This window comes from Lytechinus pictus, chromosome 15, assembly GCF_037042905.1.
Source record: "Lytechinus pictus isolate F3 Inbred chromosome 15, Lp3.0, whole genome shotgun sequence".
Taxonomy (NCBI): Eukaryota; Metazoa; Echinodermata; class Echinoidea; order Temnopleuroida; family Toxopneustidae; genus Lytechinus; species Lytechinus pictus.
In genome coordinates this window covers 24,028,162-24,045,903 of record NC_087259.1, presented here as the reverse complement: position 1 = coordinate 24,045,903, position 17,742 = coordinate 24,028,162, and the positions used below count along the sequence as shown (strand labels likewise).

Here is a 17,742-nt window from a genome sequence, read left to right as displayed (position 1 = left end):
TTCTTCTCCGATCATCTTCAAATGTGGCATGAAGGTTGATTATAGTAAAGGGAAGCCGCCTATTGATTTTGGTGAGGGCGGAGACATCGTTGCCATGTTTTTTTTTTAATACCAGAGATGTCCTTCTGAGCGCTCTACCAGCTGCATTACTTCTCCGATCATCTTCAAATGTAGCATGAAGGTCCATTATGGTAAAGCGAAGCCGCCTATTGATTTTGGTGTGGGTGGAGACATTGTTGCCATGGTAACGAGTTTTTGTAGAAATAGCAGAAATCTCCTTGTGAGCGCTCTACCAGCTAGCTGCATTTCTTCTGCGATCATCTTCAAATGTGGCATGAAGGTCCATTAAAGGAGAATGAAACCCATGAAACTAGCTGAATCCATATCAAAGAGAAAAATCAAAGAAACATTGTTGAAAGTTTGATGAAGATTGAATGAATAATAAGAAAGTTATGAGCATTTGAATATTGAGATCACTAATGCCATGTAGATCCTCCCATTGGCAATGCGACCAAGATCTGTGATGTCACACACGTACAACTCCCTCATTACTTTAGTACTTATTTCACTTATATTCTCACTTTTATAGAGTCTATCGCAAGGTGAGGTGTTCTCTTTATGAGAGGACAAGTACAGAGGTTTCACAACATTATATCATTGATGAATCGTTTGTCATATGATTAGAATGAGCAAAAAGAGATGTTTTGGGGTATATTTTCAGTGTCCAAAAGGGGAGAGTTGTTCATTTGTGACATCATAGATCTTGGTCGCATTGCCAATGGGAGGATCTCCATAGCATTAGTGATCTCGACATTCAAATGCTCATAACTCTTCTATTGCTAGTCCTATTTTACTCAAACTTTTGTTAATCTTATTCTTTGATTTTTCTGCTTTCACAAAAGCTAACTTGCTCCAAGAGTTTCATTCTCCTTTAAGCAAAGCCGTCTATTGATTTTGGTGTGGGTGGAGACATCATTGCCATGGTAACAAGAGTTTTTGTGGAATAGCAGAGATGTCCTTGTTAGCATTCTACCAGCTGCATTTCTTCTCCGATCATCTTCAAATGTGGCATGAAGGTCTATTATGGTAAAGCGAAGCCGCCTATTGATTTTGGTGTGGGTGGAGACATTGTTGCCATGGTAACAAGTTTTTGTAGAAATAGCAGAGATGTCCTTGTGAGCGCTCTACCAGCTGCATTTCTTCTGCGATCATCTTCAAATGTGGCATGAAGGTGCATTAAGCAAAGCCGCCTATTGATTTTGGTGTGGGTGGAGACATCGTTGCCATGGTAACAAGAGTTTTTGTGGAAATAGCAGAGATTTCCTTGTGAGTGCTCTGCATTTCTTCTCCAATTATCTTCAAATTTATCATGAAGGTCCATTATGGTAAAGCAAAGCCGCCTAATGATTTTGGAGTGGGTGGAGACATAGTTGCCATGGTAACCATATTTTTGTGGAAAATTTGGTAAAAACTTCTGCTTTTTTCCAGTTTGTCATAACAGTTGGCACACAGAAGCAATATTAGAAGGTGAAGCGAAGAATAGATGCCTATCATTTTTGGTGGGGGTCTTAGGATTAGGTTTACAAAATATATCCAGATTACTCTATAATTGTATTTCCAACAGGTGATACTGGACAATACTTTCGGTTTATCAGAGTCACGCTGCTACGTCATATTATTGTCATCAAATTTGGTACCCACAGGTAAAATGTGGGCAGGGTCATTGTCGCCATGATAATTGTATTTATTTGTCAAATTTCTGTGTGAGCTCTATATATCGCAATGACGGATGACGCGGTGGGTTCGGGGGATACATGTGCTCTAACGCACGACCGCCGAGCATCTCTAGTTTTTCATGTTTCCAAAGATAATTTCAATGATTTGCTAAGCAAATCAGTGATATTATGCTTGCTGACTCATTCTAGTCAAATTAACTTGATCTCTACCTATTTGACCCCTTAAACATAATTGTAAAACATGACCAATAATGACTTTCCTCTGCTTATTTAAATTTAAAGTCTTACTTTATTGAACAGTAAACAATCGTACCAAACAGAGCATAGACTTTTGTCTTGTATACAATGTACAATAATATTAGATATCTGTGGTTTTATTTAAATTCTTAATACATTGCAAGCAAAATATGTACAGAAATAGTTGAACAGATGGACATGAAGAGAATATATTCATTATATTTACATTAATAATTATAATATTTATAGAAACACAAATGGAATGCAAATCATCGACAACAGCCTGCAAATAAAGTGTGTGTGTTATTGTAAAACAAATTGACTTTTCTGACACCTGTTCACTTTGCATACTACTGTATACTAACTAACATTTCTGCTGTGTTTTTATTTCGCTACAGTCATCCCTTCTCGATCCTTACACTAAAAACCACCCAGGATGTGACCAAGGTTTTATTGATGTGTTTGTGTGGGTGGGTGTGTATGTGGGGGGTGGGGATCCGGGGGGGGGGGGCCAGTCAAATATATTGCTGTACACACGCGTGACCAAAAAAAATATGTTTAAAGGGGTGTTTTTTTTCAGTTTTGGACGCGGTCCGCGCGTGGACTCGTTAAGGGTATGAAAAACACTGATTTTCAATAAAAAGGGTGGTCTTGAAAGACTGGTCAATGGTCAATCGCGGGGTCAAACGTATTTAGGGTATTTTTTCCCCCAAGCTTTCTTTTAAGACTAGCCAAACGTGTTTAGGGTATGTTTTTTTTCCCAAGCTTTTTCCCCCGAGGTCATATTTTGGCGACATTTTGTTTAGGGGCCAAAATGTGTAAATAAAGCCCGCGAAAAACTTGTTTAGGGGGTTATTTTGCACACAGAGAAAAACTCGTTTAGGGGGTGTTTGGAAATTCCTTGGTCACACGTGTGTACAGCAATATATTTTACTGGCCCCCCCCCGGGGTGGGATGTGGGAAGAATACAGTGTCCCACAGTGTGAAGATAAATCACACTGTGACAGTATGTTCACTTTGTGGACTATGGGAAATGTGATTATACTGTTAAAAAGCTCAAACTTAACAGTTTAAAAGATACCTACACACTGTGGACAGTGTGAGTGTTCACACAGTGTGCGGTGAGAAAATGTAATTCACATTGTGTTTTACACTTTACATACTCACTATTACATTTCCAAATCATTAATCTATGGACAAGAGAAAAATTTTCTGACAGTATTTTGGAAAAATATCAGAAATAAGAGCGTAAGCAATCCTCTAGACTGCCATTGAAATCATATGGGACAATGACGAACATTGTTTCTGGATTCCTTTTTTAGTTTGATCCAGCAAAAAGTTCCTTTTGCAGTCTCACTGACCATCTAGTCCTGGGTAGGGAGAGTCCGTGGGAGTGGGTTGACAGTCTCACTGACCATCTAGTCCTGGGTAGGGAGAGTCCGTGGGAGTGGGTTGACCAACATACTCTCCACACTCTCAAACACCGTGTGTGGTGACCATCTAGTCCTGGGTAGGGAGAGTCCGTGGGAGTGGGTTGACCAACATACTCTCCACACTCTCAAACACCGTGTGTGGATCCTGGTCGGCGATGATGTGCTGCGCATCCTCGTAGAAGTCACCGATCTCTTCCGAGTACGCATAATACGCCGCCAGACGCTCCCGGATCTTCTCCTCAAAGTCCACAGGATGCTGGGCAGTGCGTTCCTTGATGTCGGAGGTCGGGGCGGGATTGTAGAGGGCGTGGTAACGGTTGCCACTAACGGCGTCCAAAGATCGCAAGGTGAGACGCTCGTAGACAGAATCGTTGGGCACATCCAAAAAGAACACCCTGATTTTTAAAAGGGAAAAATAGGGGAAATTGTGTCAGAAAGGTGGAACCTAGAATTATGAATTGAAATGATTACATAAATGGATTAATCAGGTATACTTATATATAGATGGATTTGAAAAAAATATTTAAGAAACAAAATCACTAGAATGGCACTTCAGCTCCTCCCTCTAGCAAATATTTAATAGATCCAGCACTGATTATAAAGTGTACTTCATCGATCAGCAAACAAAATAGAAATGAAATAAATCAGGTAGAAATGTATGTGGGGCATAATGATTACACGCATACACATACTTTTTGTTAATATAGAAGAGAATGAAACATACATTGGGACCCCAAAGGAACTTGATTGAAGAGAGCGATTACAACTGATTTTCATCAGATAACTCTTGCTCGATTCAAAATCATTACAAAATAAAATGACATAACAATGGCAGTATTTTATAATTCACAAGTCAATACAAATTTCTGATTTTTTTTTATACCTGTTGGGTTCGTGACCTGCCGCAGTGAGATTCTCGGCTTGCTCCCTCGTCCTCGGGAACCCTCTCAACACCCATCCTCGAGTGGAACAGTCCACTTGACTCAACCTCTCGTCAAGAAGTTTCAAGATGAGATTATCCGGGACTGTGCATGAGAGAATATTATTACAAATAAACTTAAATTCTTGAATGTAAGATGTATGAGAGCCCATCATGTCTGAAATGCAATACGTCCCAGACAAAAATAAAACTTACATTCCCACTTTGTTTTTTCAAACAGTACCAAATGATTCATTTACATCATCATCAAATTCAAATTTTCTTCTCTATTTTGATACCTTATATGACATGAAATGCTAACATTTAGATAAGCAAGAAGAGTTTGAAATGTCAATGTCAAATCCAAGTTGCACAGCAAAACAGGTTAAGATTTGCTGAGGATACAATGAGCTGTTGTAAGGAAGGGTATCTCATTTGTATTCATTAAAGTAATCTTGAAATGAGATTGGATTTGATTTACTCTAGTGTTCTGGCTAAACTCGTTTCTGACATGCCTCAATCTTTCATTGTTTGTAATCTGCTAGGCAGGAATGATTTACCAAGTATAATTATTGTCAAATTTATACCATCAAATCATTTTCAATTATTGTGATAGTAATTATTAGACACACTATGAAGTAGGCATCACTAGTGCTTTTTCATCTTTTCTGAAGAAAACATTTTAAATGTTCAATGACGATTTAAAGACAAAAAAACTTGGATTTGCTATTGATTTAAATGTCCTGAAATCTCCTGAAATGAAAAAAAGAAATACTACAGCTAATAATAATATTAATAAAAAAACAATAAAAACTAACCCTATGTTTATTTCAGCAGTGATGTAGTAGAGCATACCAATGTAGCTCTCCCAATCAAAACCAAGATCTAAGATTATTATCAGAGGTACTTCCTCTGAAGAATTTTATGACGGCAATAACCTCCCTCACTGCTTATTTTACAAAGTTCATTGGCAATTAATTGGGTGAAGTATTGGCCTAAAACAAATAGATTACGACGCTTTAATGGTAAACTGATTGGGTGACTCACACCTGGTGTACAAATGCCACTGTGTACAATTGCCATCAATAAACTAATTAATCTTTTATAGAATGGAGAGACTTTCAACGGCATGATTAATGTTTCAGGGTTAATGGTCTTGTGGATTTGGTTGTATGCAGGTTAAATTGCCACTTGATCTACACCCAGTTTGTCTACTCTCCATTTGGTCTTATCCCACTTGGTCATATCTTACTTCATCTACAACCAGATGGTCTACTAAACATTTGTTTTCATTGCTATCTTGTATAAATTCCAGTTAGGCTACCGGTAAATCCTATGGCTGGTATTCTGAACTCGGGTTTAGTTCAAACTCTGGTATAAAGTTGTTGTTTAACTATGGATAGCCAATTGTGATAGAAATCTTCAAGATGTAAGATTCAGTTTGACAGCTTATTTGTTGCTCACTTCAACATAACTGTTTAGAAATGATGAATAAAAGTTTTATTCACCATTAAACCTTCAGAAAAGCAAACAATAAATGATAGAAGTGTGCAATCTTAATAAAATTATAATTATTTTTGGCTTCCCATAGTTAGACCATGGCCTAAGTTGAAACAGACTTCAGAATACGGGCCATTATATCCTGGTGGTAAAATGCCACTTGGTCTACACCAACTTTGCTACTTTCCATTTGGTCCAATCCTACACGGTCTAATCCTACGTCATCTACAACCAGTTCATCTATTAATCATTTGGTTAACTTCCATTTAGCCCACTTTAAGACTTTTGCCTATTTCCAGTTTGGTTATACCCATTTCATCTAATATCGGAGATCTTTGTCAACATAAACCAAGTTTGAAGTTGTTCTCACGAAGAGGTTTTCAGTAATCGCAAGAATACCTATTTATAACCTCTTTGGCCTGTATTCTGAAGTCTGGTATATGACCTAACTATGATATTATGGGAAGCCAAACATGTCCAAATTTTGTTAACATTGTATGCTTCTTAGGTTCACTCTTTAATGGTGAAGACATCTATCTTATTTATCCCTCCCAGATAGTTAAGATTGATTTGAGAGTCAAATGAGCTGAAACACTGAACCGCTACTGTTGGAGCTTTATGTCACAACTTCAGAACAGAGTTTAAATTAAACCCCACTTCAGAATACAGGCCTATGACTTGAGATCTAATCAAATTATTTTCACTCCAATATTATATGAACCATACTCTGTACAGGGACCAATTTTGATAATTGTCAGTCAAATAGTTCTTAAGTTATCATGAGAACAAAAACAGAATGGACAGTCGTAATGCATCTTCCTACCACCTTTCGTGGAAATATGCAAACCAAACAACATAATTATATCAAAATAAATGTATAAGTTTGTAGTTAAATGGATCAAATCATTAATACACTTAATTCTTAAAAAGTAAATGTATTGAATTCACAATTGTATAAAGGGATATCTTACCCAGCATTTTCCTCTCAACATATGGTTTGATGGCTTCACCGACCTTGGATTCACTTGCAAGAGCTTCCTTCACTAGCTGTCCAGAAGAAACTATTTCATGAGAAAAAAAAAGTTGTTTTATGATTTACAAAATTTCCTCACACAACAAATATGATATCACATGAACATTTTAATCTTCTCCTTTATTTTTATCTTTCTTTCTTTCTTTCTCTCCCTCTCCTTCTGTTTCCTCTTCTTCTCCCCCCCCCCCTCCGCCACCTCCTTTTTCTTCTCCTCCTTCTTCTCCCCCTTCTTCTCCTCCTCCTCCTCCTCCTCCTCTCTTCTCTACTAGAACTGCCATTACAAATCATTAATTCAATTCCATCCACTTGAACAGCACAATCTACTACGCCCATGAACTGTGTATACTTTGCCCTACTTTTGTTTTCATACTGGTAATGTATGTATATCAACAACATAAGAGATGATCACATATCCAACATCGACTAAGCATTATTCATAGCAGAAGTATCAAAGATAAACGTTCATGTCCTGCAAGGCAAGCACAATGCAGTCAGCTGTGCAAACACAGTACTCAAACACCATCCTGACAACACATTTATGTCAACTGAAAAAAAGAGACCGTATCAAAAATACAATGTGAAAATGAAATTAAAATCAATCAACTATATTCTAGAGTGTGAGAATATTGCTATGACTCCAAACATAGATCTCAGTCTTATCAACGCTGGATTGCAGTGATGGAAAGTGTCCTGTTCAAGTAGAAGATCTGACATAACTGGAAATTCATTCAAGTACTCTATATTTTGATTAAAACATATCATTAATGAAATATCCATTAGTACCTCTACACAAGCCATATTGTGTTTAACTTAAAGAAATTATCCTACTTTTTCTACAATCAGTTTGCCTACAATTTGGTCTAATTGCTATAAGACCATATACTATTTGTCTAATTTCCTGTTAAGCAAAATCCATTTCGTCTTATATCCACTTGGTCTATATGGTATGATAAATTTTTATGAACAAAATTTTATTTGACAAAGTAAAAAATTTGTGAGCATATGACGTGAAAATTAGACCACCTTGACATAAGACTAAGAATTACACCAAGCGGGTATCGACCAAACAGCAATTAGACCACACTGACAATAGACCAAATGGGCAAGCCTATTTTTCATAAGACTCTGTTCTTAACACACTGAAAAATTCACCTCTATGCTCAACTTTCCACTGCAGCATTTACCAACGATGTTACCTGGGCCCCGTCTTACAAAGAGTTATGATTGATCCAATCAATCGTAACTGTATGGAAATCCATTAGTGTCACAATTTTTTCTACGAAAAATTTGCACAATGTCCTTTGCATGCAAAGAGAAGTGCAGTGACCTTTTCAAGAAAACATTGAATGCATGAATATACATCCATTACGTCAAACCCCCGTTTGGAGAAAGACCGCAGTTCAGATTGCAAACTGCGGTTCTATACCCCTTTTTCTGTTTGGAATTTGAAAAAATCATTTCCAAGCGCCGATCAACCCTGATTGGCCAGGTAATCCCGCTGTCTCAATTTCTCCTCCACAGGCCAGATTATGAGCGTTGAGCCAAGGACGAAATGATAAACAACAGCTGTGCTATTACGTAAGACTTCTCTGCCTGTAGTAGGACCTTCGGAATGAAATTATTGTATTCGATATTTAATCACGTTTTCAAAGGCATATTGTATTCAGAAATCCAATGTTAGCCCATTTTCGATTTCGAACGAAGAAAATCGACCTCGAAATTAGGAAAGTAGGGGGATAAAATGACGACATGGTTTGCAGGGATGCTACCGCGCTCACACATTGCCCATAGAGCTCTATGCATAGAGCTATTATGCTCTATGCACTGCCATATATCCATTTTGTGTGGCCCCCTACTGTGACTGTATATGCCGGGCTGTTGTTATCTTCGGACCGAGGTCAAGACACAGGTGTTTTGATACTGCTTGGGGCAGTAAGGGTTTGTTGTACTTGGAGAAGAGAATTGATGCGGAGGGAAATAGGGGTATAGAGTTATCAAATGGAGGTTTTTCGTCATGATAGCTAAAAAATATTTTGAACAAACATGCATAATAGATGTTGACGTTGCTGGCCATCTATAGTTGTGATTGATCGGATCAATCGTAACTCTTTGTAAGACGGGGCCCAGGATCTGTCTTTGCAGGTCACATCCTTGATAGAGGCTAGTCTGCAAGTACAGACTCAAATTTGACACTTTAACCAATAATACCATGTCTAAAGTGAAGACTAGACTCCAAACTCAATGTCTGTGTCATATCAGCCATTGTACAGTTTCACTATTTCAGACTCTGCGTTGTGCACCATGCAAATTGCAAAAACCAAGGGTCTGTGACTGCAGACTACATGTAGATAAAGGATGCAGTGGAAAGCCGAAAATTAAGGTAAATATTCCAGCCTTGCAAATAAAAGTTGAATTCTACCCTAAAAAACAAATAAACTTTGATGATGGCATCATACATACCATTGATGATACCATACTTGTTGGCTAGAAGAGCAGCCTGGACCGTCTTTCCACTGCCAGTGGGTCCAAGAAGGACAATACGAGGATTATGAGGTGCCAATGATCTCGTCTTGGAACTCAGGAATGTTGTCACTGCAGATTCAAGGAAGAAATTAAATGATGGTGCGACATTAAAATGAAATTCACAGACAATAGGCTGATATTGTCAAAGATACTACAAGGGGAAGATCGGACACTTCGACGATTTTTTGAAACGCTCCAAAACGCCCGAAAAATGCTTATGGGGAAGGGCGCCCAACAGTAAGTAAACCTTCGCATATCAGCAGGCGACTGTATATAAAACATATGGGGAAAATGAGAGAGGGGAGTTTGGACAGGGCTCAAGGGTGGCGCATGGGAATTAAAATTGAAGAAAAAAAATTGTAAAATGTAAAAATCATCTATTCCTTCAACCCTTCACCATTTCTCTCATATGTTTTGTTACACAACCATCTCGTGATACGCAAAGGTAAAAAAAGGTTGTTACTTACTCAATGCTGTTGGGCGCTTTTCCCGAGCGTTTCATTACGCGGTCTATGTACTGCCCAATCTTCCCCTTGTAGTATCTTTGATATTGTGTACAATTTACAGATTTGCTAAAAGTATTCATGATGTATATAACTAGTAAAGTTCATCAAATTTGAAACTTGATAGTAACGTTGCTTTACAGCTATGCAACTGCCACTACCACTGCTGCTACTACTACTACTACTACTCCTCCTACTCCTCCTACTACTACTACTACTACTACTGCTACTGCTGCTGCTGCTGCTGCTGCTGCTGCTGCTGCTGCTGCTGCTGCTGCTGCTACTGCTACTACTACTACTACTACTTCTACCTCTACTACTGCTGTTGCTACTACTACTACTACTACTAATACTACTACATTTACCACTAATACTTTATGATGATAATCTCCATGATGTAGACCATTACACTAATAAACCCCAAATTTAACCGAACTGTCAGAATGATTATAGGTATATATGACCAGCTTTGAAGTTGATAATAGTCAAACACTATAGATATCAACCATAAACTAGATGGTTTCTTGACTCCACAGTCAAAATTTTGTTATGTTGTTGTTGGATCTATTGCACTTTTGCTTTCAACCAGTCTTAAATGAGACAAATCAATGCAGGATGTACAGTTTATATATAGATGTTGTTTGAAGGTTTGCATGGTGGCATGTACAATCGCTGATGTGGTTTACGGTACACCATGTGGAGTGTTATAGAAACAGTGGATAGAAGAGAAGAAATGGATAGGCGAGAAAGTGGAGATTTGAGAGTAGAGTATTCTTTCTTGAAAGTAGTTCTGAAAAGGACTGTAAACCAGGAAAGTTTGATGAGTTGAGAACAGCTTGAGTAGTAGAGCTGATGAGGAGATGCTGGCTTGAGTCGGCGAGTAGAGAGACTCGACGTTTCGGACAGGTTGACTGTCCGTTTTCAGGAGTGAGTGTTCGCTCGGCGTGCGGCGGTGCTTGTGGCGTGCGTGCGGACGTGGGGGAAAGCGCTGGGCCGGCGGTCACGGCGGGCTGACGTCGTAGGTGGCACTCTGTGCATGGGTCGGCGGTTTTGGCGGGAAACGAGTTGGCGTTGGTATTCCGCATACCCACATCTGCATGCTAGAGCCAATCTAAAACTATAATCTAACTCCAATCTGCAATCCGATTTGGATTCAGAAGCGAACTCCTGTTATCATGGTCTGGTCAAGACTCTCTACAGCCAAACAGGTGTTGGTCAACCTTGGACGCTTGACCAAAACAATCTGTACATTGAATTGGGGGGAGTGGACCTTTTAGTGAGAAGCAGGAATGTAGTGAATAAGAAACCCATAAAATGGATGTACATCAGAAGTTGAGCTGGAAGATGAATGAGTAATACTTTCTAAAGTTGGAGTTGGTAAACATATAGTTTCCTGTTATACTTCCTGTAGAAATATTGATTGATTATTGATTATGAATTAATATGTTATTGAATATGTAAGATATGTCTTATCATCACATAAAAATGTATTCCTCACCATTGCTAGACCCAAAATATATCATACACACAATCTCTTAAAGTTTCAAAAAGGACCTCTGCGAACTTTGATCTTGTGACCCCAAAATCCAATCAGACTATCCGCACTCACATATGCATACATGAAGCAAGTTCGAAGCTCACACGTCAAACGGTACTTCAGGGTATATGACCTCTGTGACTTTTGACCTTATACCCACAAAGCTAAGCAGATAATCAACATTTCTACATGCATACTTGATTACTTGGACTAAGTGAAAAACTGATCTATCTATCTTTAGTTATCGCAAGAACACAAAGGGAACAAACGAAAGGACGGGTAGCCCAAAGAGATAATGACTCTCATAACCATCTTCAGTGTATGGAGGCATAAAATTGACCTTTTAATAACTAAATACATGTTTATTGTTTCAAACTTTGCAACAGTACATACCTTGTGAGTAAACATCAGCCTTTGGTTGATCCGCATTGATAGACTTGGTGTACATCTCATAACCAACCTTGAGGCCCGGGATGAAACGGTGATAGAGGACCAGTCTATCGACCATGGCTTCCTCCCCACATCCTTCAGGCGGTTCTACCAATCTCTTCTCAACATCGCTGTTACCAGGGTAATCAAAGGTGGTGTGGTATACATCTGGAGGAAGGAAAACAAATGGTGTATGAAATACTGGTCAAGATATATCTTGAGAAATGTAAGGAATTGCCACATGGAATATAATTCCATTGGTAAGGTGGAAAGCTACACTTGAGGCCAAAAGATTATATACACCAGTGGAAATAAGTGAAATTTATTTGCTTGCCAAACATCGTAAAATTTACTATATCTTCAGAAATATAAATACTACCATGACAAATTTGGTATCAAGTGGAAGAGCATATTAAGCTCTTTCACATGATTGGGATGCCGCTGGGATTTAAGTATAATTCAGGTGGAATTTTTTTGAAGAAAAAAGTAATATTCATGCCAAATGTATTCTATTGTTTGATATTATATTTTCAAACATCGTTTCATAGCAATAAACATATGTCAAATCTATGATTTATATTACATTTTCTATCATATGTCACCACTGAACAAAAAAGTGTAATCTGAAATGTTTGTGTTGAGAAGTAACTAGCACAAAAGTGAAATGTTTCTGTCAAGTTTTTATTTTCAATTTGTCTAAAATATGACAATTTTGGGGTAAAAAATTACACCTAAATACTTTTCAGCTCCTGATGACAAAGCAATGTGATAAATGGCATGACATACTCATTTGTTTGATATCAAATCTTTTAAGATACAGTAAATTTTATGATGTTTGGCAAGTGTAAACTTTTCTTTGAATTTCCTGGGTGTATATAAACTACTAGCCTTAACTGTAAATTACCACTTGGTCTACATGGTCCATTTTGTCTACTTTCAATTTCGTCCGTCTGATTCCATGAGGTCTAATCCTTGTTTATCTACAACTAGTTCCTCTACAAACCATTAAATCTAATCCAATGGTGTATAGATTGTGGAGGGAGCTCTTTCACAGGAAAAAAAGAAATAAATAGGGAGAAAAAGAAAGTAAGGTGAAAATTTGAAATGGTGATATTATTTGTTGAATATTAAGTCAAAATCTAGCTTTCACAAAATTAGATTTTCATTTTAAGAAGGCCCAATTTTAACTTACTTTGTCGAAACTTTCTTATTTTACATCCAATTTCAATATAATTTTCAGTGTTAGACTTGTTTGATTTGTCTCCTTTTATTCAAATCAACTATATTTTGGGGTTGACTTGACCTTTTAAGAAAAGTATACTTACCGCCCGTCTCTGGATCAATCCTCTTGCCCATCTGTCTCTCGATAAGAACTGTGTCAGGGGCTTCCAGAACAACTGAATGTCAAAGGTCAAAAGATAAATATAAACACACATTATCAGAATTATTATTAGAATACTAAAGCTTCGGTAGAAATTGTATTAAAACTTAAGTTCACTTACCGCTGCTTCACTCCTATAATGTTACACCAACAACTACTCTTCAACTCAACATCCTTCCACTATCTAATATTCATCATAATTGTGTACTATGCATTTAAATCTCTATGTGTTGCAAAAAAATATTATATAATAATCTAATTGTTTTTTTTTCTCCATATTTCTAATGAGTTTAATTCTTTTTTGTTTTATGGAAATTGTGTTGTAATTGCATTGGCTGATGGAGCATTAAGTAAGAGGGCACCAAGCCCTACCAGGATGTAGCTAGGAATTCAAATTTTATATTGTATATACCAACAAATTTTTGTAAAATTAAAATTGTGTGATTAAAGGTAAATTTTTAGATTTTTACATATTCATACTTTGCACCTTGTTAATGTACAAAAGAACTATTGCTGAACTGGCACCATGAGTGTTTTGGGACGATGAGTGTGCTCTATAACCATCATAATATAAATCATTACTATTGCTACTCGGTCTGCTACTTACCAAAATGTTTAGGATTGATACCAATCTCCTGCAATGCCAGAGCTTGTTCTCTGGTGTCTGGGAATCCATCTAAGACCCATCCCTTCCTGATGCAATCAAACAGCTTCACTCGATTCCTGATCAACTCAACCCATAGCTCTGTTGGGATTGGCTGAAAAGAGTAAGCACAAATATAAACCAACAGTGAATGACTAAGTTTAGAGCGATGCGGGTCCAAACTTAAAGGCTGGAATTCACGATAGATTCAAATTTATCATATGGTACAAAACCATGGACTATGCAGATTTTTAAAAACATGTTTTTGCCTACTTAATTGTCTACACTAAGAAAAGTCCAATTATAAATGCATACTTTTTTGGCAAAGGGCGCTAAATTCAGACTTTCTGCTTAGTCCATAGTTTTGCCATGGTACAGTTGAAACCACCTTTGTGAACTCAGACCAAGAGATTCTGAAAAATGAGCCTATGACAGATCAATATTGAGGAGAATGACTCGCAGGGTGGACACTCAAAATGGATACCGGGTCCGTATGGCAAGACCACTTTTCTGTAGGGCATATTTCAATATAGTGAAACAGCACAAATGGGCAAAATGTACAGGGCACACAAAAGTCAAAGGCCAACAAGAGAAACATCAACAATAAATAAAGGGCATTACAAGGCCCTAGGATTCGTTTAAATCATGGGTTATCTCTTCCTGAGCTAAGAGGTCACACAAGTCATATAGATGTAACAATGTCCATTTTTTTGCTCCATTTTTTATTGATCATTTCTAACGAGATACGTGTACCGGCTAACATAAATACTCAGCCCTTTCATTCTGTTCATATGTCTACAGGTTTGGGTGCTGTTCTATAATTATTGCGTGATTTCAAGTTCAGTTTTGGCCTTGTGATATTGGTGTATACATCAGCACAGTACCAACGTTAAAATAAGACTGGTCTTGAAACAAGTGTTACTTGGTGTTTGGCCATTGATACAGACTATTTTTGTAAACTTTAATTAGGTGTTGGAGCCAAGGAAGGTAGATTATATTGTGCTTACAACATTAACACCAGCACCATCACTGAACTTGAAGTCAACAATTGTATCACTGGCATCTTTATCTCCTAGCACATGAAACAATCAAACCCAACAACCCTACCCCAACCTCCTATAGCTTATTATGCCAATATCACCCCCCCCCCATCCCATTTAGATTATACCAGATTCCCAAATTTACCTCTCCACTTGACTGACAGCTCCTTGCTTTGGCTGCGACGGTCGACACATCGTCGGCTAAGAGAGTCTCCTTACTGATATAGGCTGCCTTCAGCTGGTTGGAAACCAAGCGAGCAATGGTTGTTTTGCCTGATGCCGGTGGGCCATGAATAACAATGGCTGGAGCTGGAAAATTGTAGAAAGTGAAATTATTTTTGTATCAATGCACTACCTTCAAATCAAGTACCGACAACAAAAAGTACAGTACGTTGCATCATACATACTAGTAGTTGAGGTTTACATGGCTCATTGATTTGTGCAGTTTATTTACTGTCCAAATGAGGAAAGCTGCATTTTACATAACATACATGTGAAAAAAATATAGGCATTTCAAAGACTGACCCACCATAGATCATTGTCAAAAAGAGTTCTTCTTTGGAGTAAGTACTGGCCACCGTCTGGTGTATTTACGTACATGCACTGGTTGGAGTTATCATTATATGCATACAAAGCAAAGGATTAAAATACTTTTGTGTAAGATAGGATTTTAACTAAATTTTTAAATATCCAAACAAAGTGGAAATTTTTTTATATTCTTTACAAGAAATCAAAAATTGGTGAATCAGAAAGGTGAAAGCTGTAATAAAATCAGGGCAATAAATAAGAAAATTTAGCAATTTTTGAAATTTTGAGAAAATAATGTCTACATTAGACCAATGGATAATTTAAACTGGCCACAGAAGTGACCTAATTATGACAAAGACTAGGAACAAATCAAAGTATATAATAATGAAATCAATAACAATAATATTTCAATTAAAAAAAATGACCCTACATGGCAAAAGTGCCAGAACAAAAGTGACATCAAACACTGATGATAATAAATATGCTGAAAGTGGCTAGTGCTACGAGTACACTGGTGAAACCAACTCCAATGAGACTGGCATAAGTGATTACATTATTACCAATGGCATACTAATCATTCAGTTTGGAGTCAGTTTCTTTGGTGTGACTGTAGCACTTGGCAACATCAATTAGATCATCACCATTTCATGCTAAGTTTCAAACAATGTCAACAAAAAATTTGAAAAGTACATATAAATGCTTACTGTCATCATTTTCTTTTTTGAGTTGCTCCAGAAGGTAGTCCAATGGATCCTGTGGTTTACTGATAATCAGACCTTCAATCAATCGCTGGTGGATAAACAAAATATAGACAAATCATTTTATTTCATTTTTTTATTCACCAGAGCACTCAAAAATTTAATTTTGAGCATATTTTTGTGTCGGCCCTCTTTTGGTGGGAGGTAAAATTGCTTCTGAATTGTCACAAACAATCTCTCTTTTTCAATTTATAAAAGATAATTATAAGAATTCGGTTTAGGGCCTACTTAAGTTAAGAGCTAATTCATATGATGAATAGTTGTAGGTTAAATGGAAACTGACATTGTCAAAAAATCAAGCATTTGTCCTACAGTCCAAGAACAAGTGAAAATAAACCAAACATTTGCCAATCTTATTTCACCACACAGGGCCGGGAGACCTAACAGAGAACAAGGGTGCATGCGCAAACTTGGCAGAGTCTATTTTGCGCATGCACCATCCGATATTTTGATTGCAATTTTGAAAGCAAGTGAACGAACGCGGCCTTTTACCCATTTTTTGAGGGTCTGGCTACTGTCGAAGCACGCGCGACCCACTAGTTAAAAATCCGAGCTCAGACCCTCACGCCTGCGCATGCGATATTTTGAAATCGGCAGCAAATTATTTATACGTGTGAGGAACTCGATGTTGGCTCTAAATCACCAGTTTTGAGGCTAACCGAAAGATGGATTTGGAGTGAAATTAGGATGATAACTCAGATAAGTAAGAAATTAAGCTTCTTAATCTTATTCTTTTTTAGACCAAAAGCTTCGGTCTCTGTTGTGTTGGTTGTTCCGCTGAATTCCGATAAAACAGGGAAGTGAAGTTGCCCGACAGCCGAAGTAAGTCACTGTTTTTTCCCCTTTAACAAGTTTAAGTTCATTTTTCCCCGTTTTGGTGCATTTCAGGCCAAAACGGAATAATTATTAATAATCTTTATTTTAATTTTTGGTACCTAGGCCTAGGCCTAGTTCTTTTTATATATTTTTATGAAATAAAGACAAAAATCGATGAGCCCCATCGGGGGATTTTGCATTGTTCACCCCCTAATGGTGGCTGCACGATAGCGAGCCGTCTGTGTAAAAAAAATATCGTAATGGGTGGGTCAACTCGGCCCGCGGTCCCAGATGTCCCGTGGTCCGAGTTGTCCCGACCCCGCGCTTAGCCTACACGAGATCTATGGTATGGGACTGTCATTGCAACGCTTGTAACAAACGGTATCGCAGTATAGCGGTAGCCGACCAAAAATCCTCTACAAAACATATGAAAAGTTGACAGGAATGGTTTTAGTTATTTCTTACCTTATACATCTCAAATATCCCATGTCTCTCAGCGTATGTACCAAACTGAGGTGGAATTCTTAGTGGTTTCTTGGTTTGATCCATTTTCTTTTCCGCACCGATCTGGTTGTTGTGTTATGTTGCTATGTAAATTCCTTACAGTATGGTCAACAACGCAAATTGCAAATAATAATACTAGTAAAGTGCAGTCACATAACTCGATCCTACTAAAAAGAGACTCCATAGAGCCTACAACACCTGATGGGAGCTAAATTTTCCATG

At 37.7% G+C, this 17,742-nt stretch overlaps 1 protein-coding gene across 1 annotated transcript; it reads right to left on the bottom strand.

Annotated features, from left to right (window-relative positions):
* Positions 1-2,557: 2,557 nt before the first annotated feature.
* LOC129277950 (adenylate kinase 8-like) lies at positions 2,558-17,630 on the bottom strand. Its single transcript, XM_064110162.1, has 10 exons — positions 17,482-17,630; positions 16,147-16,231; positions 15,060-15,223; positions 13,839-13,989; positions 13,176-13,247; positions 11,815-12,018; positions 9,319-9,450; positions 6,797-6,886; positions 4,290-4,431; positions 2,558-3,801 (listed from the first exon to the last, which is right to left on the bottom strand). The coding sequence occupies exons 1-10, from the start codon at positions 17,563-17,565 to the stop codon at positions 3,474-3,476; spliced, it is 1,452 nt and encodes a 483-aa protein (XP_063966232.1). The 5' UTR covers positions 17,566-17,630; the 3' UTR covers positions 2,558-3,473.
* Between the last annotated feature and the right edge of the window lie 112 nt (positions 17,631-17,742).